This window comes from Coregonus clupeaformis, chromosome 8 (assembly GCF_020615455.1).
Source record: "Coregonus clupeaformis isolate EN_2021a chromosome 8, ASM2061545v1, whole genome shotgun sequence".
NCBI lineage: Eukaryota > Metazoa > Chordata > Actinopteri > Salmoniformes > Salmonidae > Coregonus > Coregonus clupeaformis.
Genome location: NC_059199.1, coordinates 37,480,393 through 37,507,050, shown reverse-complemented (window position 1 = coordinate 37,507,050; position 26,658 = coordinate 37,480,393). Strand labels below are relative to the sequence as shown.

General features: G+C 42.5%; 1 protein-coding gene across 1 annotated transcript; it reads right to left on the bottom strand.

The window, feature by feature from the left end:
• Window positions 1–667: 667 nt before the first annotated feature.
• LOC121571945 (nuclear migration protein nudC-like) lies at window positions 668–25,797 on the bottom strand. The gene is made up of 9 exons (XM_041883741.1): window positions 25,602–25,797; window positions 23,789–23,866; window positions 23,310–23,528; window positions 5,265–5,363; window positions 4,962–5,075; window positions 4,091–4,285; window positions 3,902–3,985; window positions 3,163–3,281; window positions 668–1,082 (listed from the first exon to the last, which is right to left on the bottom strand). The coding sequence occupies exons 1-9, from the start codon at window positions 25,671–25,673 to the stop codon at window positions 1,031–1,033; spliced, it is 1,032 nt and encodes a 343-aa protein (XP_041739675.1). The 5' UTR covers window positions 25,674–25,797; the 3' UTR covers window positions 668–1,030.
• Window positions 25,798–26,658: the final 861 nt, after the last annotated feature.

The following is a 26,658-nucleotide window of genomic DNA, read 5'->3' as shown; positions in this document are numbered from 1 at the left end:
ATATTTGTTTATTTAGTACACCCGTGACATTTATATTAATAATCTCTTCAGTGATGTCGGGTTCTTAATCTAAAATACCATGATGACCTCACCTAGTAACCTGGTAATATTGACTCAACCATTCCCAACCTATAAACTACAAATATTGATGTCATCCACTCTGTACACACTGAAGTTGTATGCTTGCTCTCCAGCCCCACCTGACACATGCTCCTTACTCTATATACCTGATTCTATATCAGATCATATTTAAAGCGATTCATAGGGGATCCATACAAACCTCTAGTCTCAAGGGCATCACACATTGCACAATAGCAACACATGGTCACTCAACACCTACAAGTTTCATTTCAAACACATTGAATATGTCAGTCAGTCGGGAGCCCTTGGGCCTGAGGCTTGGATGTCCTCCAAAATCAATACGACTACCTGTTAAACTGGCCTTCAACTACGTTTTACGATAGTACACTTTAAATTCATGGGTAATAAAAACAATATGAGAACAAATAAAAAATGTGACATTTGCCGCCTGTCACAACGTCTCTGAAAGCTCTTGTTAGATTTCACAATGAATTAAATGCCTAATCTGCATGGTAGCTAATCTCACATGGTATTTCAGTAATTTTTCTCTTACAGTAAAGTACCAATGACGCCATATTTCAATGAATGTGGTTTGAATTAATTTATTTTTAAAAAAGGAAAAGGCTCCAAACATTTCTTTAAACATTCAGAACATAGTAACACATGCAACAGAACGAAGATGGGAGTTATTACAGTCGTCAAGTTTCTGTCACAGTCACAGGAAAGAGACTAACAAGAACCCAGAACCTCAGGACTACAGAAAAGGGGAGAGACAGAAAGCGAGAGAAAGGGTAATGAAGACAGATAAAGAGAAGAGAAAGATTCAATTCAACTGTAAGATCGGCGCTGGAGGTTGGTTTTGATAAGGATTCATAGTCATCGTTTTCCTGGGCAGAGTAAGAGCGCAGAGGGGTATGGAGGGTTGGCTGGGGAACGACAGCGACGTCTCTTAGCTGAATTTGGCTTTAGAGAAGTCCATCTCTGGGTGCTGCGACATAAACCTGGAACACAATGACAGAGGGGGGGGTCACATCATAGAGTCTGAACAGTGAAAGAGTAGCCTGGTTCCAGGCTACAAGGGTTTGACAACAACCATAGGAGTTTGCAAGACTAGCCATGTTTAATAGAGTCAGATTACACCAGATAAACTCATCCCAGCTTTGAGTCCAGTAAAGGGACAGGGACAGTGGAGGAAGCCAAGCTGGTAGCAGCGCAGTGATGCCGGTTACTCCCGAGTGGCGCAGTGGTCTAAGGCACTGCATTGCAGTGATAGCTGTGCCACTAGAGATCCTGGTTCGAATCCAGGCTCTGTCGTAGCCGGCCACGACCGGGAGACTCATGGGGCGGCGCATAATTGGCCCAGCGTCGTCCAGGGTAGGGGAGGGAATGGCCGGCAGGGATGTAGCTCAGTTGGTAGAGCATGGCGTTTGCAACACCAGGGTTGTGGGTTCGATTCCCACGGGGGGTATGAAAATAAATAAATATATATATATAATGTATGCACTCACTAACTGTAAGTCGCTCTGGATAAGAGCGTCTGCTAAATGACTAAAACGTTAATGTACAGATGTGGAAATTTTGGGTGATACCGATAGGTCAATATTTTCTTAGCAATACTGACCTCTCTCTTTGTTTTCTCACCACAACGGGCCGATGCAGATATATTTTTTGGTTATTATGGTCCGATACCGATATGGTCAAAAGAGCACCTACAAAGTAACCACATCAGACTAACATCCATTTATAAAGGATTTGGAATTATTATATTGTGTCACACAGTAATGAACATACGTCTAACCATAGTAAGTGTACTTGATATTTTGAACGAGACACTTTCATAAACAAGAGAGGAAGTGTGAGGCAGAATGACATCACACATATAACCAGCTAACCTATCATTGGCCTCGCCTCGTCATGACCAGGACAGGGAGTAGAAGGGCTTAATAACCTGAACTCTGATAAGAGACTGCCCTCTACATCCATCACCGACGCCTCCCCTCAAACAGTGTTTCTAGTAAGCCACAGGTGAACAAGGGTAACCTGGCCTTGCTCGTGACAGGAACTAGAAGAGGTTAATAACCTCCAGTGATAAGAGAAGGTCCTGTACATCCATATCCGATGGTTACTGCTCCTTCCCTCTATCCCTTACACACCCCTTATCTCTGTGTAATGGTCCTTCTACCTATACTAGTGTAGTGAGTCATACAGAGATAATTAATGCAGTATTTGCCAACCATCCCTAATGCACCTCACAATGCCCAAGTCACGTCACTAGGAAATAAGGACATTGTCACTGTCTGGTCATGTAATCTGTCGAATACAGAGCATATTCACAAGACTTATGCAGTATGTAAACTGCATATAACTTCATTCGTCAATAAAAAAACAGGGCACATAAACTATGCAATCCACCTGCTCATATAACAAAAAGTTCAACAGTGGGAGACATGCGTTTCCCACAAACACACTGAGACTGCCTGTACAATGATGGCCGAGGTCAGTGTGCGTTCCTGACTTTGAATAGGGATAACTTATGCACTACTCATAACAACACACTGCATAATCCACCTGCTGAAAATGTGTGCAGTGGGTGACATGGTTACAGTGTATTATGATGGTGGAGGAGGAAGAAGCGAGGTCAGCTCTAGTCCCGGACTCCGTTGGGAAGCTGGTACAGACGTCTCACTATCCGTTTATGGCCGCAATGATCGTGTGACCTGACCTTGACAGGAAACAGTAGGAGGCAGCCTGCTTTTACATTCACTCTTTCCTTTTACCTCATTTCTATGGCTATGTTAAACTATCCAGTATACAGGAACATGTTAGACAATAAAAAGAAAAGCACCAAGTAAACCTATAGAAAGTTAACAGCATATAGATCATTTTCAGTAGGTGTATAATATGAAGTACTCTATTCTAATGTTAAATTCTGTCAGTAGATTGTCAGTAGTTAAGTCCCAGGGATGACTGGGAGGGGTCAAACTTTTCACTGTCTATGTGAAGAAAAGTATTGCACTACTTAAACGTTATCATGATGGACATGCTATATGATGGTGCTATAACCAATGTACTGAAAGCTACTTTTTGAGGATGTCTTGTTTCTTCTGCTCTTCGGAGGTGGGTAGACCCATAGACTTCTGTCTCTGGTCGTACATCATCTTCTCCACCATACCACGGGTCTCCCCATCCAGATCGGACAGCTGAGACAGCAGTGAGAGAGAGATGGAGAGGGGGATGGAGGGTGAGAGGGAGATGGAGAGGGAGAGAGATGGAGGGTGAGAGGGAGGGGGAGGGAGGGAGATAGGTTGAGAGAGAGATGGAGAAAGAGCGATGGAGAGAGATGGAGGGTTAGAGAGGGAGAGATATAGAGAGACGGAAGAGGAGAGAGAGATGGAGAGAGCGAGATGGAGGGTGAGAGTGAGGGAGAGAGATGGAAGAGCAAGGGAGGGAGAGAGGGAGAGAGAGAGAGAGATGGAGGGTGAGAGGGGGGAGATAGATGGAGAGAGATTGATGAGAGAGATGGAGGGTGAGAGGGAGGGATATAGAGAGATAAAGAGATAGAGGGTGAGAGAGGGAGGGAGGGATATAGAGAGATGAAGAGGAGAGAGAGAGAAAGAGATGGAGGGTGAGAGAGAGAGAGATAGAGATGGAGGGTGAGAGAGGGAGGGAGGGATATAGAGAGATGAAGAGGAGAGAGAGAGAAAGAGATGGAGGGTGAGAGAGAGAGAGATAAATTATTCACCTTTAAATAAAGGAGAATAATTACACGTTCTCTTGCAATATACAGTGAGCCTTGCATCAGTAGATTGGCGTTGGTTACCTTAGAGTTCTCAGGACAGATCTTCTTTGTATTGAGTTCTGGATCCGTGGTCACTATCTTATTCCACCACTCCATCTTGTTGATCTGAAACAGACGCAAGGCATGATTTAGTGACTTAAAAGGTTTCAGCGTGAAATACTTTTAATCTCAATGAAAGCACTTGTAATAAAAGATAAATAAAAGCAGTACCTTCTCCAGGTGAATGGTGACCACCTTGCCGTCCTCAATGAGCCAGGAGCTCTCCTCTACCTTGACGTCGTTGTAGAGCTGTCCCTCAATCACAGGAGGATGGCCCTTCAGACCCACCTTCAGCACACGACGCTGGATGTCCACCACTACATCCTTCCCCTTCATACGGAACTTCACATCAAAAGGCACCACCAGCTGGGGGGCGGAATAAAGGGGAACACCCAATTAGAATGAAGGCACGACCAGCTGGGGGGCGGGATAAAGGGAAACACCCAATTAGAATGAAGGCACCACCAGCTGGGGGGCAGGATAAAGGGGAACACCCAATTAGAATGAAGGCACGACCAGCTGGGGGGCGGGATAAAGGGGAACACCCAATTAGAATGAAGGCACGACCAGCTGGGGGGCGGGATAAAGGGGAACACCCAATTAGAATGAAGGCACCACCAGCTGGGGGGCGGGATAAAGGGGAACACCCAATTAGAATGAAGGCACCACCAGCTGGGGGGCGGGATAAAGGGGAACACCCAATTAGAATGAAGGCACGACCAGCTGGGGGGCGGGATAAAGGGGAACACCCAATTAGAACAAAGGCACCACCAGCTGGGGGTGGGATAAAGGGGAACACACAGAATGCCTGATTACCTTGTCTGCCCAGATTACATGTTGCCCAATACTAAACCAATCCCTAGTGACTGGGGGCAAAAAGTTTATCAACATTTGCTGTGAAATAGAGGGAGCTGCCCATGCAAAATGAACAGAGAGCACAAAATACCTCTTCATAGTTAAAGCAACAACCATGCTACAGTTAAACAACTTTAATATCCATATACTAGGGAACACTAACACTAAAGGCAAAAGGGAAACTCACGTCCACTTCAGACAAGGACTGTGTCCAGCGATAATTGGCCAGGTCAGCTCCGTTGCCAGCGTTAGGTTTTATCTTGTCCTTGTCTTTCTCATCATCTTCTCCATCTGAATCAGTCTGGCAGAAATGAACAAGTTATTCATTAGCTTCAATTGCCTTCAACATGCATAAAACACCCCTGCGCTGTAAACTATGTGCATACGTTTTTTCCCCATAGTTTATTTCCCAGGTGAGACGCCACGCCTATATGATAGCGGGGGAAACAGTGGTGTACCTCTACTGAGGCATCCCAGCAGAATCTCTTACCCCCTTGTCTCCCTTCTCTTCCCTTTCCTTCTCAGCTTTCTCAGGTGGAGTTACAGCATTTGTGTTTGTGGCCTCTTTCTTCTCCTCTTGTTTATTTTGCTGAAACCAAGACAAGACAAAGACATTAAAGTAGTGCACATACGCTTCATCAAGACAAAGACATTAAAGTAGTGCACATACGCTTCATCAAGACAAAGACATTAAAGTAGTGCACATACGCTTCATCAAGACAAAGACATTAAAGTAGTGCACATACGCTTCATCAAGACAAAGACATTAAAGTAGTGCACATATGCTTCATCAAGACAAAGACATTAAAGTAGTGCACATACGCTTCATCAAGACAAAGACATTAAAGTAGTGCACATATGCTTAATCGAGACAAAGACATTAAAGTAGTGCACATACGCTTCATCAAGACAAAGGCTAGGGCTGTCCCCGACTTTAAACATCTTGGTTGACGTGTATTTTTCCATATATTGACACATCCTATGTCTTTTAATCAAATCAACTATATTCACTGAGCTTGTCTGATGCTTTAAGCACACTGTTTGATTAAATAATTAAGACACAAATGCCTAGAGAGTCCGACCAGCAAATTATTTGACTGTGCCGGGACGGGCTCAGACTTACTGCCCTGTGTAAAAAAAAAAGACAGCAAGTGACTGTGACTAGCACCCGTTGTCTCTCTCTCCTCCCTGCTGCCATGACCACCACAAAACATCAAAGTGTTTATCGTAATGTCCGTGTTGCTGAAGCAGCAACATAATTACAGCCATTTCTGACTGAAAAGTTCTGTTACCAAAATCACTCATTTGTTTAGGAAAAACATTCCCTATTCCTTCAACACTTGATCTCTTTACGTGACACGTGTATGCATCGCATGCATGTGACCAAAGACCTATTAGCACAGGACTAGTATTACTAGAGAAAACCTGAAAGCACGAACCACCGCATTTAACCATGGCAAGGTGACTGGGAATATGGCAGAATACAAACAGAGTGGTCGTTCCCTCCGCAAGGCAATTAAACAGGCAAAACGTCAATATCAAGACAAAATGGAGTCGCAATTCAACGGCTCAGACACGAGACGTATGTGGCAGGGTTTACAGACAATCACGGACTACAATAGGAAAACCAGCCACGTCGAGGACACCGACGTCTTGCTGCCAGACAAGCTATACAAGTTCTTTGCCCGCTTTGAGGATAACACAGTGTCACCGACGCGGCCAGCTACGAAGAACTGTGGGCTCTCCTTCTCTGTGGCCGACGTGAGTAAGACATTTAAACGTGTTAACCCTCGCAAGGCTGCTGGCCCAGACGGCATTCTTAGCCGCGTCCTTAGAGCATGTGCAGACCAGCTGGCTGGTGTGTTTACGGACATATTCAATCTCTCCCTATCCCAGTCTGCTGTCCCCACTTGCTTCAAGATGGCCACCATTGTTCCTGTACACAAGAATGCAAAGGTAACTGAACTAAATGACTATCGCCCTGTAGCACTCACCTCTGTCATCATGAAGTGCTTTGAGAGACTAGTCAAGGATCATTCACCTCCACCTTACCGGTCACTCTAGACCCACTTCAATTTGCATACCGCCCCAATAGGTCCACAGACTATGTAATCGCCATCACACTGCCCTATCCAATCTGGACAAAGGAATACCTATGTAAGAATGCTGTTCATTGACTATAGCTCAGCATTCAACACCAGAGTACCCTCCAAGCTCATCATCAAGCTTGAGGCCCTGGGTCTCAACCCCGCCCTGTGCAATTGGGTCCTGGACTTCCTGACGGGCCACCCCCAGGTGGTGAAGGTAGGAAACAACATCTCCACTTCGCTGATCCTCAACACTGGGGCCCCACAAGGGTGTGTGCTTAGCCCCCTCCTGTACTCCCTGTTCACCCATGACTGCGTAGCCATGCACGCCTCGAACTCAATCATCAAGTTTGCAGACGACACAACAGTAGTAGGCTTGATTACCAACAATGATGAGACAGCCTACAGGGAGGAGGTGAGGGCCAAAAAGATAATCAAGGACAACTGCCACCCGAGCCACTGCCTGTTCACCCCGCTATCATCCAGAAGGCGAGGACAGTACAGGTGCATCAAAGCTTGGACCGAGAGACTGAAAAACAGCTTCTATCTCAAGGCCATCAGAATGTTAAACAGCCATCACCAGCACAGAAAGCTGGAAAATCACTGGCCACTTTAATAAATGAAACACTAGTCACTTTAATAATGCCACTTTAATGTTTACATACAGTGGCTTGCGAAAGTATTCACACCCTTGGCATTTTTCCTATTTTGTTGCCTTACAACCTGGAATTTAAATAGATTTTTTGGGGTTTTGTATAATTTGATTTACACAACATGCCAACCACTTTAAAGATGCAAAATATTTTTTCTTGTGAAACTTGAAAACTATACAGAAAACTTGAGCGTGCATAACTATTCACCCCCCCCCCAAAGTCAATACTTTGTAGAGCCACCTTTTGCAGCAATTACAGCTGCAAGTCTCTTGGGGTATGTCTCTATAAGCTTGGCACATCTAGCCACTGGGATTTTTTCCCATTCTTCAAGGCAAAATTGCTCCAGCTCCTTCAAGCTGGATGGGTTCCGCTAGTGTATAGCAATCTTTAAATCATATCACAGATTCTCAATTGGATTGAGGTCTGGGCTTTGACTAGGCCATTCCAAGACATTTAAATGTTTCCCCTTAAACCACTCAAGTGTTGCTTTAGCAGTATGCTTAGGGTCATTGTCCTGCTGGAAGGTGAACCTCCGTCCCAGTCTCAAATCTCTGGAAGACTGAAACAGGTTTCCCTCAAGAATTTCCCTGTATTTAACGCCATCCATCATTCCTTCAATTCTGACCAGTTTCCCAGTCCCTGCCAATGAAAAACATCCCCACAGCATGATGCTGCCACCACCATGCTCTACTGTGGGGATGGTGTTCTCGGGGTGTTGGGTTTGTGCCAGACATAGCGTTTTCTTTGATGGACAAAAAGCTCAATTTTAGTCTCATCTGACCAGAGTACCTTCTTCCATATGTTTGGGGAGTCTCCCACATGCCTTTTGGCGAACACCAAACGTGTTTGCTTATTTTCTTCTTCAAGCAATGGCTTTTTTCTGGCCACTCTTCCGTAAAGCCCAGCTCTGTGGAGAGTATGGCTTAAAGTGGTCCTATGGACAGATACTCCAATCTCCGCTGTGGAGCTTTACAGCTCCTTCAGGGTTATCTTTGGTCTCTTTGTTGCATCTCTGATTAATGCCCTCCTTGCCAGGTCCGTGAGTTTTGGTGGGCGGCCCTCTCTTGGCAGGTTTGTTGTGGTGCCATTTTCTTTCAATTTTTTAATAATGGATTTAATGGTGCTCCGTGGTATGTTCAAAGATTCAGATATTTTTTTAGAACCCAACCCTGATCTGTACTTCTCCACAACTTTGTCCCTGACCTGTTTGGAGAGCTCCTTGGCCTTCATGGTGCTGCTTGCTTGGTGGTGCCCCTTGCTTAGTGGTGTTGCAGACTATGGGGCCTTTCAGAACAGGTGTATATACAGTGGGGAGAACAAGTATTTGAGAGACGGAATCTAAAACAAAAATCCAGAAAATCACATTGTATGATTTTTAAGTAATTAATTTGCATTTTATTGCATGACATAAGTATTTGATCACCTACCAACCAGTAAGAATTCCGGCTCTCACAGACCTGTTAGTTTTTCTTTAAGAAGCCCTCCTGTTCTCCACTCATTACCTGTATTAACTGCACCTGTTTGAACTCGTTACCTGTATAAAAGACATCTGTCCACACACTCAATCAAACAGACTCCAACCTCTCCACAATGGCCAAGACCAGAGAGCTGTGTAAGGACATCAGGGATAAAATTGTAGACCTGCACAAGGCTGGGATGGGCTACAGGACAATAGGCAAGCAGCTTGGTGAGAAGGCAACAACTGTTGGCGCAATTATTAGAAAATGGAAGAAGTTCAAGATGACGGTCAATCACCCTCGGTCTGGGGCTCCATGCAAGATCTCACCTCGTGGGGCATCAATGATCATGAGGAAGGTGAGGGATCAGCCCAGAACTACACGGCAGGACCTGGTCAATGACCTGAAGAGAGCTGGGACCACAGTCTCAAAGAAAACCATTAGTAACACACTACGCCGTCATGGATTAAAATCCTGCAGCGCACGCAAGGTCCCCCTGCTCAAACCAGCGCATGTCCAGGCCTGTCTGAAGTTTGCCAATGACCATCTGGATGATCCAGAGGAAGAATGGGAGAAGGTCATGTGGTCTGATGAGACAAAAATAGAGCTTTTTGGTCTAAACTCCACTCGCCGTGTTTGGAGGAAGAAGAAGGATGAGTACAACCCCAAGAACACCATCCCAACCGTGAAGAATGGAGGTAGAAACATCATTCTTTGGGGATGCTTTTCTGCAAAGGGGACAGGACGACTGCACCGTTTTGAGGGGAGGATGGATGGGGCCATGTATCGCGAGATCTTGGCCAACAACCTATTTCCCTCAGTAAGAGCATTGAAGATGGGTCGTGGCTGGGTCTTCCAGCATGACAACGACCCAAAACACACAGCCAGGGAAACTAAGGAGTGGCTCCGTAAGAAGCATCTCAATGTCCTGGAGTGGCCTAGCCAGTCTCCAGACCTGAACCCAATAGAAAATCTTTGGAGGGAGCTGAAAGTCCGTATTGCCCAGCAACAGCCCTGAATCCTGAAAGATCTGGAGAAGGTCTGTATGGAGGAGTGGGCCAAAATCCCTGCTGCAGTGTGTGCAAACCTGGTCAAGACCTACAGGAAACGTATGATCTCTGTAATTACAAACAAAGGTTTCTGTACCAAATATTAAGTTATGCTTTTCTGATGTATCAAATACTTATGTCATGCAATAAAATGCAAATGAATTACTTAAAAATCATACAATGTGATTTTCTGGATTTTTGTTTTAGATTCCGTCTCTCACAGTTGAAGTGTACCTATGATAATAATTACAGACCTCTACATGCTTTGTAAGTAGGAAAACCTGCAAAATCGGCAGTGTATCAAATACTTGTTCTACCCACTGTATACTGAGATCATATTACACTTAGATTGCACACAGGTGGACTTTATTTAACTAATTATGTGACTTCTGAAGGTAATTGGTTGCACCAGATCTTATTTAGGGGCTTCATAGCAAAGGGGGTGAATACACACCACTTTTCCATTATTTATTATTTGGAATTTTTTGAAACAAGTAATTTTTTTCATTTCACTTCACCAATTTGGACTATTTTGTGTATGTCCATTACATGAAATCCAAATAAAATCCATTTAAATTACAGGTTGTAATGCAACAAAATAGGAAAAACGCCAAGGGGGATGAATACTTTTGCAAGGCACTGTTTCTTGCATTACCCATCTCATATGTATATATTGTATTCTATACTATCTATTGCATCTTAGACTATGCCTCTCTGATAATGATAATGCCATATATTTATATATTCTTATTCCATTCCTTGACTTAGATTTGTGTGTATTAGGTGTTTGTTGTAGAACTGTTAGATATTACTTGCTAGATATTCCTGCACTGTTGGAACTAGAAGCACAAGCATTTCGCTACACTCACAATAACATCTGCTAACCATGTGTATGTGACCAATACATTTGATTATATTTGAATGGTGGTTATGTAGTTTTTACTCCAGAATGTCCGTTATTCCAGAGGACGATTCAGACGGGATTAGTTTCCCCCCAATAAATTGACAGTAATAACGAAAGCCTGGAGGTTTTTATTCTAGGCGTGAAGATACAGTATTTCAACATGCCCAGGTGATAGGGCCACACTGATAACTCTAGCTTGATTGCCAAGTTTCTAAACCATACCAATCCATCTTTCCTATAGTGTCGCCATAATATTTGAATTCAGGAAGTGTGATCATAATCATTAGGATATTTTAGCGATCCGCAGGATGTCCAAATGCCCCCCAGCCTTCAGATGTGAGCTAAACAGTGCAAATGCACTTGAGATGCATTTTTAGGCTATGGATGAGAAAGTTAATTTATCATTTCCAAACGTTTAGGTCAGTTGTATGCTGCTTTGCGAACTATTAACAACAAGGGTTGCATTAAATAGGCTCAATATTTTTTTACTGATGCATTTGGCAATATTCAATTCATACGCACAAAATATATTTAAAAAAAAGCATTCACTGTGAAAGCTGATAGGCTACATGTAGGCCAGTCATATTTGGCTTATGCGCAGCACTTAGATCAATTGATCTAATCAGTTATTGTTTTCTTGCGCAATCCACGAGCAACACTTGTCAAACTCAGACATTTCTCTCAAAACACAGCGATGTCGATTCGCACGGGACTAGTATTATCAGAGGACCTTGGAGTTCGCCAAAAAACAGTCAGTTATTCTTGGTGGAATTGTTACTCTCCTGCCATTTAAAAATTACTGACATGGCTGATTCGGACGGGACTAAAATTACAGATGTGGTGCTTTGTGCTTGTGCACATAATTACATTACCTGACCTCCCCCAGTAAAACTAATCCTGTCCGAATAGGGTACAATAGGTCCTGACCTATAGCATATCATAATCACGTCAATACATTGGTTATAATAAACTCTGAACACCATAACACGTGACAGCAAAATGGATGCAGAGGACGTGACAAAAAAACTTGAAATGTGGGAAGGTTTACTGGTTGCTCAGGAGGTAAAGGGAAAGTCAGATGTGTGGAATAAATGTGACTAGTTGTGGAAAATCCCGGAGATCAAGAAAAATAAGGTAAGGAGCAAGCGCTGCGTGCATATTATGTGTGCCAAACAGGTGCTGTATTGATTACACTATAATTTTTCGGAACGTTTGGAACAATGTAAACAACACTAAATAAGGTATAAGCGTACCAGAGAGTCTGTTGTAATGTTTTTTTTTTTGTTAAGCCTTCATTACAGTGAAGACTAAAAACAGTCACATTCATTCGTGAATGCAATTTCCCAAATGGAACGGTTTATTTATTGTATAAGCTAATTATTAAAGGCTCGCTTTATTGTATTTTAAACCTAAAATGCTTGATTGCATTTAAAATCATGAATGACTCGTATGCTGTGTGATGACATGAACGAATGAATGATTGATACAGTAGCCTATAGAAGTATTGAAATATAGGCCTAAGTAAGTCACGGTATTAAGACTAAACAGGATGTGCTCTTAGGCCTACAGTTCGATGGTGGTTATACAAGGCTGCTATACTAAGCTTACTAATGATAATGACATTGCTTATTATTATGATAATAATAATAATAGTAATAATAACAATAAGGAGATCAAGAAAAAGGAGCGTTATTATTATTATTATAATTTTTCAGACAATTTGGAACAGTGTAAACACAAAATAAATTAAAAATAATACAAGAGAGGCTGTTCTAACAAAAAAAATTGTTAAGCCTTTATTACAGCAACGCAAAGATTAAAAACAGTCGAATTTGTGAAATTGTTTACTTAACATGTCGTTGCGTGAGGCTTGGTGCTCACGGAATCAGAAGGCTATTAAACAAACACTTAAACAGGCAACAGTAGCAAGATCTGTCTTATTTCTATAGATACATTGATTAATTATAAAGCCAGGCACATTTAACGGTTAGGCTTTTGATTATAGACCTAATTAAGTTGGGGTTTCCTCTCTCCTCACTTTTCTTAGACAATAAGGCAAGGGCTGTTTTCTCATCTCCTCATTCTGCTGCTGCCGCCACGGCATTGTTCTCAACATCAATATGCTGGTTAACTTTGCTATTATGCACATAGCAACATGGTCTAGGAAAAGGCACTAATTCAACAGCGCACTGATGTGTTTCAGAACCGTGGACAGCGACCGCTATCCAATGAGGGAAAAAGCGCATTTGTTATAAAATAATATTATTTCTATTAGTGTTGCACCATTGTTTTTATGTAATATAACCATATACAATTTCAGTATAACATGTCTTACACTGATGGACTGTGCCATCCCCACGGCCTCCACAATGGATCAGTCCACTCAGTGCGAATAAGACAGGTGTCTTGTACACCATAATATTTTTAGCTACTGCTCGACTAAAGAAATTGACCAGTAGACTAAATGGGGTCAGCCCTAACAAAGACAAACGGTTAAATCTAGTGTGTATAGCACATCAATCAATCATAACTGACAATCCGTATTTTTTTTATTTTTTTATTTTATTTTTCAATTTAAAGTTTTATTAAGTTTTCAATCAACCAACCAAACACATTCCACATTCACAGACGTGAATTAAAAAATTAAAAAAATAAAAAAAATAATAATAATAAAAAATTGTTTTATATATGTATATATATATACATACATATATATACACATACATACATACATACATACACACACAAATAATAATTATAACAAAATTTAAATTATAGAACTTGCAGCAGCACTATCAAGGTTCTTATTAGCTATTTCCAGCCTTAGCTGAGATGACGAGCCAATAATTAGTTTTTAGGTTTTACAGCACCTTACACAACACGCATCTGCCCATCTCCCTGATTCCCCATTCACTCTGTCCAATTTGAAATATAGTTGAGTAGTGGAGACCAGAGTCTATCAAACTTGGGCTGTCTCTTGTGGAGGTCATAAGTGAGCTTTTCAAGAGGGAGAAAGTCAACAATCTGGTCAATCCACATTTTAAATGTAGGAGAAGTATTAGAGGCCCACAATAGAAGAATACATTTCTTAGCAAAGTATGTAATGGTCATGAGCAAATTTTCTCTGTCAGGATCAAGAACAAAGTCCTGCTGGGCATTAAGAAGATAGAGACACGGGGTCATATCAAACTGTACATCTAGTATTTTCTGTGCAGCAGTATGTATAGATTGCCAAAATCTGGCAATCTCTCTGCAGCTCCAAAATACATGCATATAGGTTCCACTTTCAGAGGTACATCTATTACAATTAGGAGAAATGTCTGTTTTCATTTTATGGAGTCTCAGGGGAGTGTAATAAAATTTGTACAAAAATTTGTAATTAGATTCTTTCATTTTTCATTAGTAGAGGAGCAGTATACCCTGTCGCAAACCTCCGCCCATAACTCATCACTGATAGTCAGACCAAGGTCCTTTTCCCATATTATTTTCAAAGGAGTAAGGAGGATCCTCCTTTCTCAGAAAGGAGTCTATAGATATAGGATATTTTGCCTTTAATGGATTGTGCTGTGACAAGAAGGGTTTCAACTTCATTCAACTGAGTTCTAAACCTCCTCTTGGAAGTAAATGAGGAGATGACATGTCTAATTTGTAGATATTTAAAAAAATGGGATCTTGGCACATTGAATTCATTGCAGAGCTCTTGAAAGGATTTCAGTGTAGTGGTCTTCTGATGAAATAGGTCTGAAAAGGTCCTGATTCCTAGAGTATGCCAAAGATTAAAGTTGGCATCTCTCAGGGCTTTTGGCAAGTCTGGGTTGCCTACTATAGGCGAGTGAGAACATATTTGGGAGGAGATGCCCAAGTATTTCTTACAGTCCCTCCACGCTCGTAGGGTACTGTAAATCACAAATGTTTTGGCTATGTTGCCCACTTCACTAAAGTTATCAATGAATATAGTTGAGCTTAGTGGCAATGAACCACAAGATTGGGCTTCTATCTGGCTCCACGTTGACTCTTGTCTGTTTGTGATCCATGTTAGCATGTTGCGGATTTGGGCAGACCAGTAGTACAATTGAAGGGAGGGAAGGGCAAGACCACCCTTAGATTCAGGTTTCGATAGAGTGGAAAGCTTGATCCTAGGTTTTTTATTGCCCCATATAAATTTGGTGATGCTTTGGTTAATTGTTTTGAAAAAGGAAGCTGGGAGATAGCATGGGAGCATCTGAAATAAATAGTTCAGTCTAGGGAGGATGTTCATACGGATTACATTAATTCTTCCTACTAAGCTAATTGGGAGGGGAGATCCAGGTTTGGAGGTTGTTCTTGATTTGATCCAGGAGTGGAAGATAATTCTCTTTGAAAAGCCTATTCAGATCTGGTGTTATGAATATCCCAAGGTATTGAAACCCCTGTGTCTTCCATTGGAATGGGCATAGTGTCTTCATAGAACTGGTGAGTATAATATTGAGAGGGCAGACAGTGGATTTGTTAAAATTAATCTTATAACCTGAAAACGTGCCATACTGAGCAATTGTATCTAAGATGGGAGGAAGGGATTTCTTAGGGTTGGATATGTAGAGCAAGACATCATCCGCGTAAAGCGAAATCTTGTGCTGCAGGCCGCCTGCAGGAACACCCATAATACTTGGATTGCTCCTTATCAACTCTGCCAGAGGCTCCGCCCCCAACAAGTAGAGCAGGGGGACAGCGAGCACCCTTGTCTTGTGCCCCGTCCCAAAGGGAATCTGTCAGAGTTCAGTCCGTTAGTAGTCACCATGGCATTTGGATGAGAGTATAGTGATTTGATCCATTTAATAAAGTTTGGGCCCATGTTGAACTTCTCTAAGACTGAGAACAGAAAGCTCCACTCCATCCTGTCGAACGCCTTCTCAGCATCCAGTGAAGCCAGCAGGACAGGGGTCTTCTGTGCGTTTACTTGATCAATAATATCAAAAAGACGGCGAATGTTATCAGAAGAGTATCTGTCTCTAATAAATCCCGTCTGGTCCGCTTTTATTATTTTGGGAAGAAGAGTGTTTAGTCTTTTGGCGAGCAATTTGGTGATTATTTTGTAGTCGAAATCCAACAAGCTTATGGGCCGGAAGGAGGAGCAGGATAGGGGATCCTTGTCTTTTTTGAGCAACACTGTAATGCGAGCTGTGTGCATTGAGTCTGGGAGAACTCCGTTTTTGCAAAAATCCTCCAGCATTGGCATGAAAATAGGGCTAAGCTGGGGCCAAAAAGCTTTGTAGAACTCTCTGGGGAATCCATCTGGGCCTGGGGACTTGTTAGGTGGCATGGAGGTAATTGCCTCCAGGATCTCCTCAGGAGTGAAGGGGGAGTTGAGATCTTCTTGGTCGGTCTCTGATAGTTTAGGTAGCGAGATTCCCTCTAGGAAGGAGTGGAGTTCTGCCTCCGTGTGTTTTCTCTCAGAGGTATATAGTTTGCAGTAAAAATCATGAAAAGTTAAATTGATATTTTTTGGATCATATGTGACCTCATCCTCTGCTGTTCGGATAGCCATAATTGTACGCTCTGACTGCTCTTTTTTTAATTGATAAGCAAGCAATCTACTAGGCCTATTGCTATACTCATGGTATTTCTGTTTAGTAAAGAAAACTTTTTTTTAAATCTCCCGAGTATAGTCCAAATTCAGTTTGGCTTTGGCTGCTTTAAGTTGACTCCAGGAGGTGCTGTCTGGGGATTGTTTATGTACTTTTTCACAGCGTTCCAGCTCCCTCTCCAGATCTAGCCTGTGTGCTTCCATTGCTTTTTTTCTTAGAGGAAGCATATGCAATTAGATGACCTCTTAGTGTGGCTTTGCAGCGTCCCACATTGTGGCCGGAGAAACAGGAGAATCTTTGTTGTCTTGTGTGTAGTTGTCTATCCATGTAGTTACCAATGTATGGAATGCTTCGTTTGATAGCATGGAGGTGTTGAATTTCCAGCTCTTTGATCTCGGGATGTTTTTGCAGAGGTCAAAGCGGAGGTGGACAAAGGCGTGATCCGAAAGCGCTATGGGTCCGATTGTACACGTGGCTGAATTTATGAAACTCTTTGGGATAAAAATGTAATCTATACGGGAGTAGGTGTTATGGACATTAGAGTAGTATGTATAGTCCATAGCTGAGCTATTAGTCTCTCTCCAGATATCTATCAGTCCCATCTCTTTAGTAAGAGAGTTCAACATCTTTGCAGATCTAGGATTTGTGGTGGTGATTAGAGATGATTTGTCTAGGGTTGGGTTCAGGGTACAATTAAAATCTCCGGCCAACACTCCAAAGGAGACACAATGCTCATTGAACAGAGTTATCATTTTCGACATAAAAGCAGGAGTATCTGTGTTAGGGGCGTATATGTTTAAGATAGTAATTGGTTGCCCATACAGTGACCCAGTTATCAAGATAAATCTCCCCTCCGGATCAGATATGTTTTTGTCAATTATGAATGGAACATTCTTATGGATAAGTATTGCTGTACCTCTACTGTTGGATTTGAAAGATGAGAAATACACCTGTCCCACCCAAGCTCTGCGGAGTTTGGCAATGTTCAGCATCACAGAGGTGTGTCTCTTGCAATAGCGCGATGTCTGCTTTTTCCTTTTTTAGAGCACATAGTATCTTTTTCCGTTTTATTGCATGGCCTAGACCGTGGCAGTTCCATGTCAATAGATTTAAGGTACTAGTCATCGTCATCGAACAGTAATCCAACTTTAGTGCAAGTCATCTCTGGGTAAAGGTGGATCGTAGTTACAGCTGCGTTCACATAAAAGGAAAATAAATGGTTTACATAAAATAACAATCTCTGAACACCCCAGCCGAGTTCCCAAACAACTCGACATATCCCGTTGGATCTATTACCTCCCCGCTCAGTCACAATTCTGTGTTCCAACAACAACAAAAAAAAAGACCGGGAACAGTTAGCAACGCACAACGTCTCCCCCTCCCCACCAAAGAAATGCCTCATCCTCTCCGCCCGCATTGAGTAACTGACAACGTAGCCCCCGTCCAGACCACATTAAGAAAGGGAGAAAATAAAATCAATAGCCCAGCCTACATACAGTAGGCCTAAGTTATAATATGGGGCCTATCCCTCTCAGCTAAAGGAACATAAATATAGATTGGACGGCTATAATGAAATTTTGCAGGGCGGTGGGTCTTTGGATATCGGCTATATGTTGTCTTACCTCCTTTAGTAATAACAGTAATCGCATTAATCGCATTTAGTCAATGGTCCATTTCTCATTGAACGGGGTTGTCTTTCAAAAAACGTTTTGCCTCTTCGGGAGTTTTGAAGTGTCGCAGGGCTCCTTGGTGAAGAATCCTGAGCTCGTTTGGGTATTTGAATCCCCTAAAGATGCCTCGGTCAATGGAGCATTTCTTCACCTCGTCAAACTCTCGGCGCTTTCGGCGTATTCCAGCTGACAGGTCCTGGAGTAAGGTGAGTTTGGCGTTTCCCACTGTAATGGTGTTGGTTTTCGCCGCCTGTAGGACTAGTTCCTTGTCGGTGAATCTCAGGAAACGTATGGTGATTGGGCGCGGTGGTTGTCTGGCTGCTGGTGGGGGCCTCAGTGCTCGGTGAGCTCTCTCGAGTTCTATGGGCCTGTCGGTGGACAGGTGGAGCCACTCGGGAAGTTTGTCTTGCAGGTAGCGGATCAGTGGCATGTTTCCCTCTTCTTTTTCGCCCAGATTTAATAGAACACAATTATTCCTTCGCCCCCTGTTTTCCAGGTCCTCTGTTTTCTCTTCCAGCTGCTCTATTTTTTTTTAGCATATGCTATTGTTTCCATGGCGTCTGCAATAAGTTTTCCGTGGATAGGATTCGCCCCTCTGCCTCGTCCAGGCGCCCGCGTTTATGGTTATCTTGTTGTTTATGTCAGGCAAGGCATTTTCCAGGATTGTCACCTTGCCCCCTATCGCACTGAGCTGAGCGTTAATGGCATCTAGTTTAGTGTTGAGTTCTGTACGTTGGGATCTCAGCTCAGAAAAGATGTCTTCGACAGAGTGCGAGGTTGGCATTCGTTGGGCCTCGGGGGGACGGGTCCTCTTTCTCCTGGCTAATGGCGCTAGCTTTTTCTGAAGCTAGCTGCTTCTTGGAGGCTTTTTCCGTCGCTAGTACTCGAGTCCGGGTAAAAATGTCACCTGTAGTGTTGCCTTTTGAAGCCGCCATGACTTTTTGACTAAAGCTAAATGAGTTTAAACTTGAAGTGGAGGTAAGATTAGGAATTGGAAACTACTTGTGCGGAGCTCCTAGTTCATGCGGCCATCTCGTTCAAGGGTCACGTGATCCCCCCCACTATCTTTATTTTATTTTTTATATTGCAGATAGATTGTAACTTCCATCAATGTAATTGTCTGCATCACTTCCAATCCCCCATGTTTTTTTTTCCTTTTCTCGCATATACAGTGAGGGAAAAAAGTATTTGATCCCCTGCTGATTTTGTACGTTTGCCCACTGACAAAAAAATTATCAGTCTATAATTTTAATGGAAGGTTTATTTGAACAGTGAGAGACAGAATAACAACAACAAAAATCCAGAAAAACGCATGTCAAAAATGTTATAAATTGATTTGCATTTTAATGAGGGAAATAAGTATTTGACCCCCTCTCAATCAGAAAGATTTCTGGCTCCCAGGTGTCTTTTATACAGGTAACGAGCTGAGATTAGGAGCACACTCTTAAAGGGAGTGCTCCTAATCTCAGTTTGTTACCTGTATAAAAAGACACCTGTCCACAGAAGCAATCGATCAATCAGATTCCAAACTCTCCACCATGGCCAAGACCAAAGAGCTCTCTAAGGATGTCAGGGACAAGATTGTAGACCTACACAAGGCTGGAATGGGCTACAAGACCATCGCCAAGCAGCTTGGTGAGAAAGTGGAAGAAACACAAAAGAACTGTCAATCTCCCTCGGCCTGGGGCTCCATGCAAGATCTCACCTTGTGGAGTTGCAATGATCAGTGATGTACAGTGGGGAGAACAAGTATTTGATACACTGCCGATTTTGCCATGCTTTGTAAGTTTTCCTACTTACAAAGCATGTAGAGGTCTGTAATTTTTATCATAGTTACACTTCAACTGTGAGAGACGGAATCTAAAACAAAAATCCAGAAAATCACATTGTATGATTTTTAAGTAATTCATTTGCATTTTATTGCATGACATAAGTATTTGATACATCAGAAAAGCAGAACTTAATATTTGGTACAGAAACCTTTGTTTGCGATTACAGAGATCATACGTTTCCTGTAGGTCTTGACCAGGTTTGCACACACTGCAGCAGGGATTTTGGCCCACTCCTCCATACAGACCTTCTCCAGATCCTTCAGGTTTCGGGGCTGTCGCTTGGGCAATACGGACTTTCAGCTCCCTCCAAAGATGGTCTATTGGGTACAGGTCTGGAGACTGGCTAGGCCACTCCAGGACCTTGAGATGCTTCTTACGGAGCCACTGATGCCCCACGAGGTGAGATCTTGCATGGAGCCCCAGACCGAGGGTGATTGACCGTCATCTTGAACTTCTTCCATTTTCTAATAATTGCGGCAACAGTTGTTGCCTTCTCACCAAGCTGCTTGCCTATTGTCCTGTAGCCCATCCCAGCCTTGTGCAGGTCTACAATTTTATCCCTTATGTCCTTACACAGCTCTCTGGTCTTGGCCATTGTGGAGAGGTTGGAGTCTGTTTGATTGAGTGTGTGGACATGTGTCTTTTATACAGGTAACGAGTTCAAACAGGTGCAGTTAATACAGGTAATGAGTGGAGAACAGGAGGGCTTCTTAAAGAAAAACTAACAGGTCTGTGAGAGCCGGAATTCTTACTGGTTGGTAGGTGATCAAATACTTATGTCATGCAATAAAATGCAAATGAATTACTTAAAAATCATACAATGTGATTTTCTGGATTTTTGTTTTAGTTTCCGTCTCTCACAGTTGAAGTGTACCTATGATAAAAATTACAGACCTCTACATGCCTTGTAAGTAGGAAAACCTGCAAAATCGGCAGTGCATCAAATACTTGTTCTCCCCACTGTACATATATACACTGCTGAAAAAAATAAAGGGAACACTAAAATAACACATCCTAGATCTGAATGAATGAAATAATCTTATTAAATACTTTTTTCTTTACATATTTGAATGTGCTGACAACAAAATCACACAAAAATTATCAATGGAAATCAAATTTATCAACCCATGGAGGTCTGGATTTGGAGTCACCCTCAAAATTAAAGTGGAAAACCACACTACAGGCTGATCCAACTTTGATGTAATGTCCTTAAAACAAGTCAAAATGAGGCTCAGTAGTGTGTGTGGCCTCCACGTGCCTGTATGACCTCCCTACAATGCCTGGGCATGCTCCTGATGAGGTGGCGGATGGTCTCCTGAGGGATCTCCTCCCAGACCTGGACTAAAGCATCCGCCATCTCCTGGACAGTCTGTGGTGCAACGTGGCGTTGGTGGATGGAGCGAGACATGATGTCCCAGATGTGCTCAATTGGATTCAGGTCTGGGGAACGGGCGGGCCAGTCCATAGCATTAATGCCTTCCTCTTGCAGGAACTGCTGACACACTCCAGTCACATGAGGTCTAGCATTGTCTTGCATTAGGAGGAACCCAGGGCCAACCGCACCAGCATATGGTCTCACAAGGGGTCTGAGGATCTCATCTCGGTACCTAATTGCAGTCAGGCTACCTCTGGCGAGCACATGGAGGGCTGTGCGGCCCCCCAAAGAAATGCCACCCCACACCATGACTGACCCACCGCCAAACCGGTCATGCTGGAGGATGTTGCAGGCAGCAGAACGTTCTCCACAGCGTCTCCAGACTCTGTCACGTCTGTCACATGTGCTCAGTGTGAACCTGCTTTCATCTGTGAAGAGCACAGGGCGCCAGTGGCGAATTTGCCAATCTTGGTGTTCTCTGGCAAATGCCAGATGTCCTATACGGTGTTGGGCTGTAAGCACAACCCCCACCTGTGGACGTCGGGCCCTCATACCACCCTCATGGAGTCTGTTTCTGACCGTTTGAGCAGACACATGCACATTTGTGGCCTGCTGGAGGTCATTTTGCAGGGCTCTGGCAGTGCTCCTCCTGCTCCTCCTTGCACAAAGGCGGAGGTAGCAGTCCTGCTGCTGGGTTGTTGCCCTCCTACAGCCTCCTGCACGTCTCCTGATGTACTGGCCTGTCTCCTGGTAGTGCCTCCATGCTCTGGACACTACGCTGACAGACACAGCAAACCTTCTTGCCACAGCTCGCATTGATGTGCCATCCTGGATGAGCTGCACTACCTGAGCCACTTGTGTGGGTTGTAGACTCCGTCTCATGCTACCACTAGAGTGAAAGCACCGCCAGCATTCAAAAGTGACCAAAACATCAGCCAGGAAGCATAGGAACTGAGAAGTGGTCTGTGGTCACCACCTGCAAAACCAGTCCTTTATTGGGGGTGTCTTGCTAATTGCCTATAATTTCCACCTGTTGTCTATTCCATTTGCACAACAGCATGTGACATTTATTGTCAATCAGTGTTGCTTTCTAAGTGGACAGTTTGATTTCACAGAAGTGTGATTGACTTGGAGTTACATTGTGTTGTTTAAGTGTTCCCTTTATTTTTTTGAGCAGTGTACATATACATGCCCGTCTGAAGTTTGCCAATGAACATCTGAATGATTTTTTTGTTGCTATTCTGTCTCTCACTGTTCAAATAAACCTACCATAAAAATTATAGACTGATCATTTCTTTCTCAGTGGGTAAACGTACAAAACGTTTTTCCCCTCACTGTATATATACATACATATCCTTAAAAATATATATATATATTTCCCTTTATTACTTTCCAACCCCACCATCCCTTCCCTAATTGGAGTAAACTAGTGAACAACAATGCTTAGGCCTCTACTTCATGCTTATACATACTATATACATTTTATGGACCCAGTTAATAATTATATTTTGTTTGTTTTTACTCCTGAACTTCCTCCGATCATTTTCATGATGTTCATGATGTCCATCTGGTATGCTTCTATATATCTTTCTAACTGTGCTCTTTCACAAAAGCTCACAATATATAACCTATATACTTATTATGGACACAGCATGTCTTACACTAGTTATTAGTCGTTGTTATTAGTCCCATCCTTCAGCTCCATTCAACACCTCCCATCTATCTCCTAACACCATCCATATTGGATTTCTATTTGCCATATATATTTTTTCAACTGTATTGTGATGTTTTACAAAAGTTCTGAACCTTTCTATTCTCATTGTTTCTACAGTTTGTGAATTGAAAATAAACATTTTTGCTAAAAGTATTATTATATTATTGATCGATTGACTATGACTTTTCAGATCACCCTGTAGTGCTATCTGCAGGGTCCGTTTTTCTTACCTTGTCGATTTCGGACTGAAGTCTCTCTGCCTCTTCATCTGTCAGTTCTTTGATTTTGGGCTCGACATCTGCTTTCTTAATCTTCTTTTTCTCCTCTTCCTCAGCTAGCTTGGCAGCCCTCTCTGTTTTCTCTCTCTTCTCCTTCTCCTGTCTCTTCTCCTTCTCTCTATGGGCCTTCAGGGCAAGACCGCTGTGGTGGGCAAACGACTCCTTCACCAGCTGGGGACAGAGGGGTCGTCACTAGGTAACACAGCCACAAAGTCATAAACCCCTCTTATTTCTACAATTTCTCTTCTTAAAATCTGATTTTAAACCTGACCATAACCACAACCCTAAAACACATTTTTGTTTTCATACATTTTTACAATATAGCCAATTTGGACTTTGTTATTGTGCTAGTTCATAAGATTAGACAGATTAGTTCAGTATCGCTTGATGTATGCATCTTTGTTCTGTTAGGTAGCCAATTCTGGACTTACCTTCTTTGGTGCACCTGCCTCGCCACCCGTGAAGAAGTCTGTTTTACGCCGGAGGAAGCTGAAAAACGTGTTTACTAGCTGTTGGACGAATAAATATTACATTAGAGATGATACAGTTAGTTTCTCAACCGACTGCCTCGCCTGGTTCACCAACTACTTTTCAGATAGAGTTCAATGTGTTAAATCTGAGGGCCTGTTGTCTGGACCTCTGGCAGTCTCTATGGGGGTGCCACAGGGTTCAATTCTCGGGCCGACACTATTCTCTGTGTATATCAATGATGTCGCTCTTGCTGCTGGTGACTCTCAAATCCACCTCTACGCAGACGACACCATTTTGTATACATCTGGCCCTTCATTGGACACTGTGTTAACAAACCTCCAAACGAGCTTCAATGCCATACAACACTCCTTCCGTGGCCTCCATCTGCTCTTAAAACGCTAGTAAAACTAAATGCATGCTCTTCAATCGAATGCTGCTTGCACCCGCCCGCCCGACTAGAATCACTACTTTCTGGTCTGACTTAGAATATGTGGACAACTACAAATACCTAGGGGTCTGGTTAGACCAAAAATCTAGAATCGGCTTCCTATTTCGCAACAAAGCCTCCTTCACTCATGCTGCCAAACATGCCCTCGTAAAACTGACTATCTTACCGATCCTTGACTTCGGCGGTGTCATTTACAAAATAGCCTCCAACACTCTACTCAGCAAATTGGATGTAGTCTATCCCAGTGCCATCCGTTTTGTCACCAAAGCCCCATATACTACCCATCATTGTGACCTGTACGCTCTCGTTGGCTGGCCCTCACTACATATTTGTCTCCAAACCCACTGGCTCCAGGTCATCTATAAATCACTTCTAGGCAAATCCCTGCTTTATCTTAGCTCATTGGTCACCATAGCAACACCCACCCGTATGATACGCTCCAGCAGGTATATCTCACTGGTCATCCCCAAAGCCAACACCTCCTTTGGCCGCCATTCCTTCCAGTTCTCTGCTGCAAATGACTGGAACGAACTACAAAAATCTTTGAAGCTGGAGACACTTATCTCCCTCATTAACTTAAAGCATCGGTTGTCAGAGCAGCTTACTGATCACTGTACCTGTACACAGCCCATCTGTAATTAGCCCACCCAACTACCTCATCCCCATATTGTTATTTATTTTGCTCATTTGCACCCCAGTATCTCTATTTGCACATCAATCACTCCAGTGTTAATACTAAATTGTAATTATTTTGCACTATGGCCTATTTATTGCCTTACCGCCATAACTTACTACATTTGCACACACTGTATATATATTTTCTATTTTCTATTGTGTTATTGACTGTACGTTTTTGTTTATTCCATATGTAACTCTGTGTTGTTGTTGTTTTTATCGCACTGCTTTGCTTTATCTTGGCCAGGTCGCAGTTGTAAATGAGAACTTGTTCTCAACTGGCTTACCTGGTTAAATAAAGGTGAAATAAATGAATAAATAAAAAATACATAGCCAACCGGAGCCTTATACATGTCACAAGCCTATTTGCTATGGCTTACTAACGTTACCACACCAGCATGCATAAACACAACTAGCTAGCTAGCTAGCTAAACTATGGTTAACGATTACGCTACTGGTGTGATATTTATTATATGCGACTAACATTAGCTACAGGTTTGTGTTGCTATATGCATGGTGCAAACGCTGGACACTTTCCCATCCCCCATATAGCTAACATAATTTAGCCGGCTAACCAGTGGTTTAATGAGGAATGTGCTAGCTTATGTTAGCATACTAACTTGCTAGCATGCTATCAAGCTATAGTTTACCTCCTGTACACCTCCTTCGTGCTGTTGTGCCATAACAAGCAACATCCCGTCATACTTTTCATCATCACCCATTTTCTGTCCTAATGTTTACACTTGATTGAAAATATAATTTGAAATGGACAGGCTAGCAGCAACAGGGAGCAATGTAATGTCACGTTGCTGTGCTACTTCCTGGAAACAAGCACCACCTTGTTTGTAAAAGAATGGGAAGTTTGATGCAATAGGATGCCAACCTTTTGATTGACAAACCAAACAGCCAATTAGATCGTGTTAGATGAACGGATATGGCACGTTCAAATTATGACGGTGGGAAACGGAGTGCAGCAGCGAACCGAATATTCTAGATGAGGAATTAGTGTTTGATTGATGGCCAAAAATATTGGTAATTATTTATGCCATAATTATCGTATATTCATTTCATTTCACGATTACAACTTATTTCTTAGGTTAATCTGTTATAACTGTGCATTTGAATGAATTCAAATGTATTTATGGACAGATATTTTCACATGCAAACACATGATTTGTATGCCCAAGGATAGCGTTCTGATTCTGAAATTCTTTGTTGTAGCCATTATAGCTAATTTCCCCACCTCTGAATTGGTAATGACCCATGTTTGTCTTCAGAAATCCCATTGAAAATGTTACATTTAATAGTTGGATAACATCTTTCTAATTCTAATCCTCATTTATTGTCAATGATAGTGATTTAGCAGGAGATATCGCTGATGGATAGGTGTCAATGACCAACAGCTCACTGTTCCATTCTTTGACCCCGATAACATATCTGTGGAGCCATGACTGAACTATTCAAATAAACTGAAATAAGGGTCACAGTGACCATCACACATTGTTATGTTAAGTGATATGCAACATGGGTGGAAAGATTAATGTTTTCTAGGTTGGATAGCCTATTTGCAAAAACACATGTAAGGCCAAAAATAAAGTAGGCTATTGATCATGAGAATAAAATTATATCTATCTATGTGATTAGGATCTAGGCTACTTGTGTTGTTATTTTCCTAAAATTATATTACTCCTTGTCAATACCAAATGC

What these genes read in the sequence shown, in the direction of transcription:
- LOC121571945 (XM_041883741.1), bottom strand. Translation starts at nt 25,673, where the DNA reads ATGGGTGATGATGAAAAGTATGACGGGATGTTGCTTGTTATGGCACAA. An exon ending in AGGCAGGTGCACCAAAGAAG is followed by an intron (nt 23,529 to 23,788) that starts GTAAGTCCAGAA and finishes CTCTGTCCCCAG; the next exon opens with CTGGTGAAGGAGTCGTTTGC. An exon ending in AAACAAGACATCCTCAAAAA is followed by an intron (nt 1,083 to 3,162) that starts GTAGCTTTCAGT and finishes ATTGTGTTCCAG; the next exon opens with GTTTATGTCGCAGCACCCAG.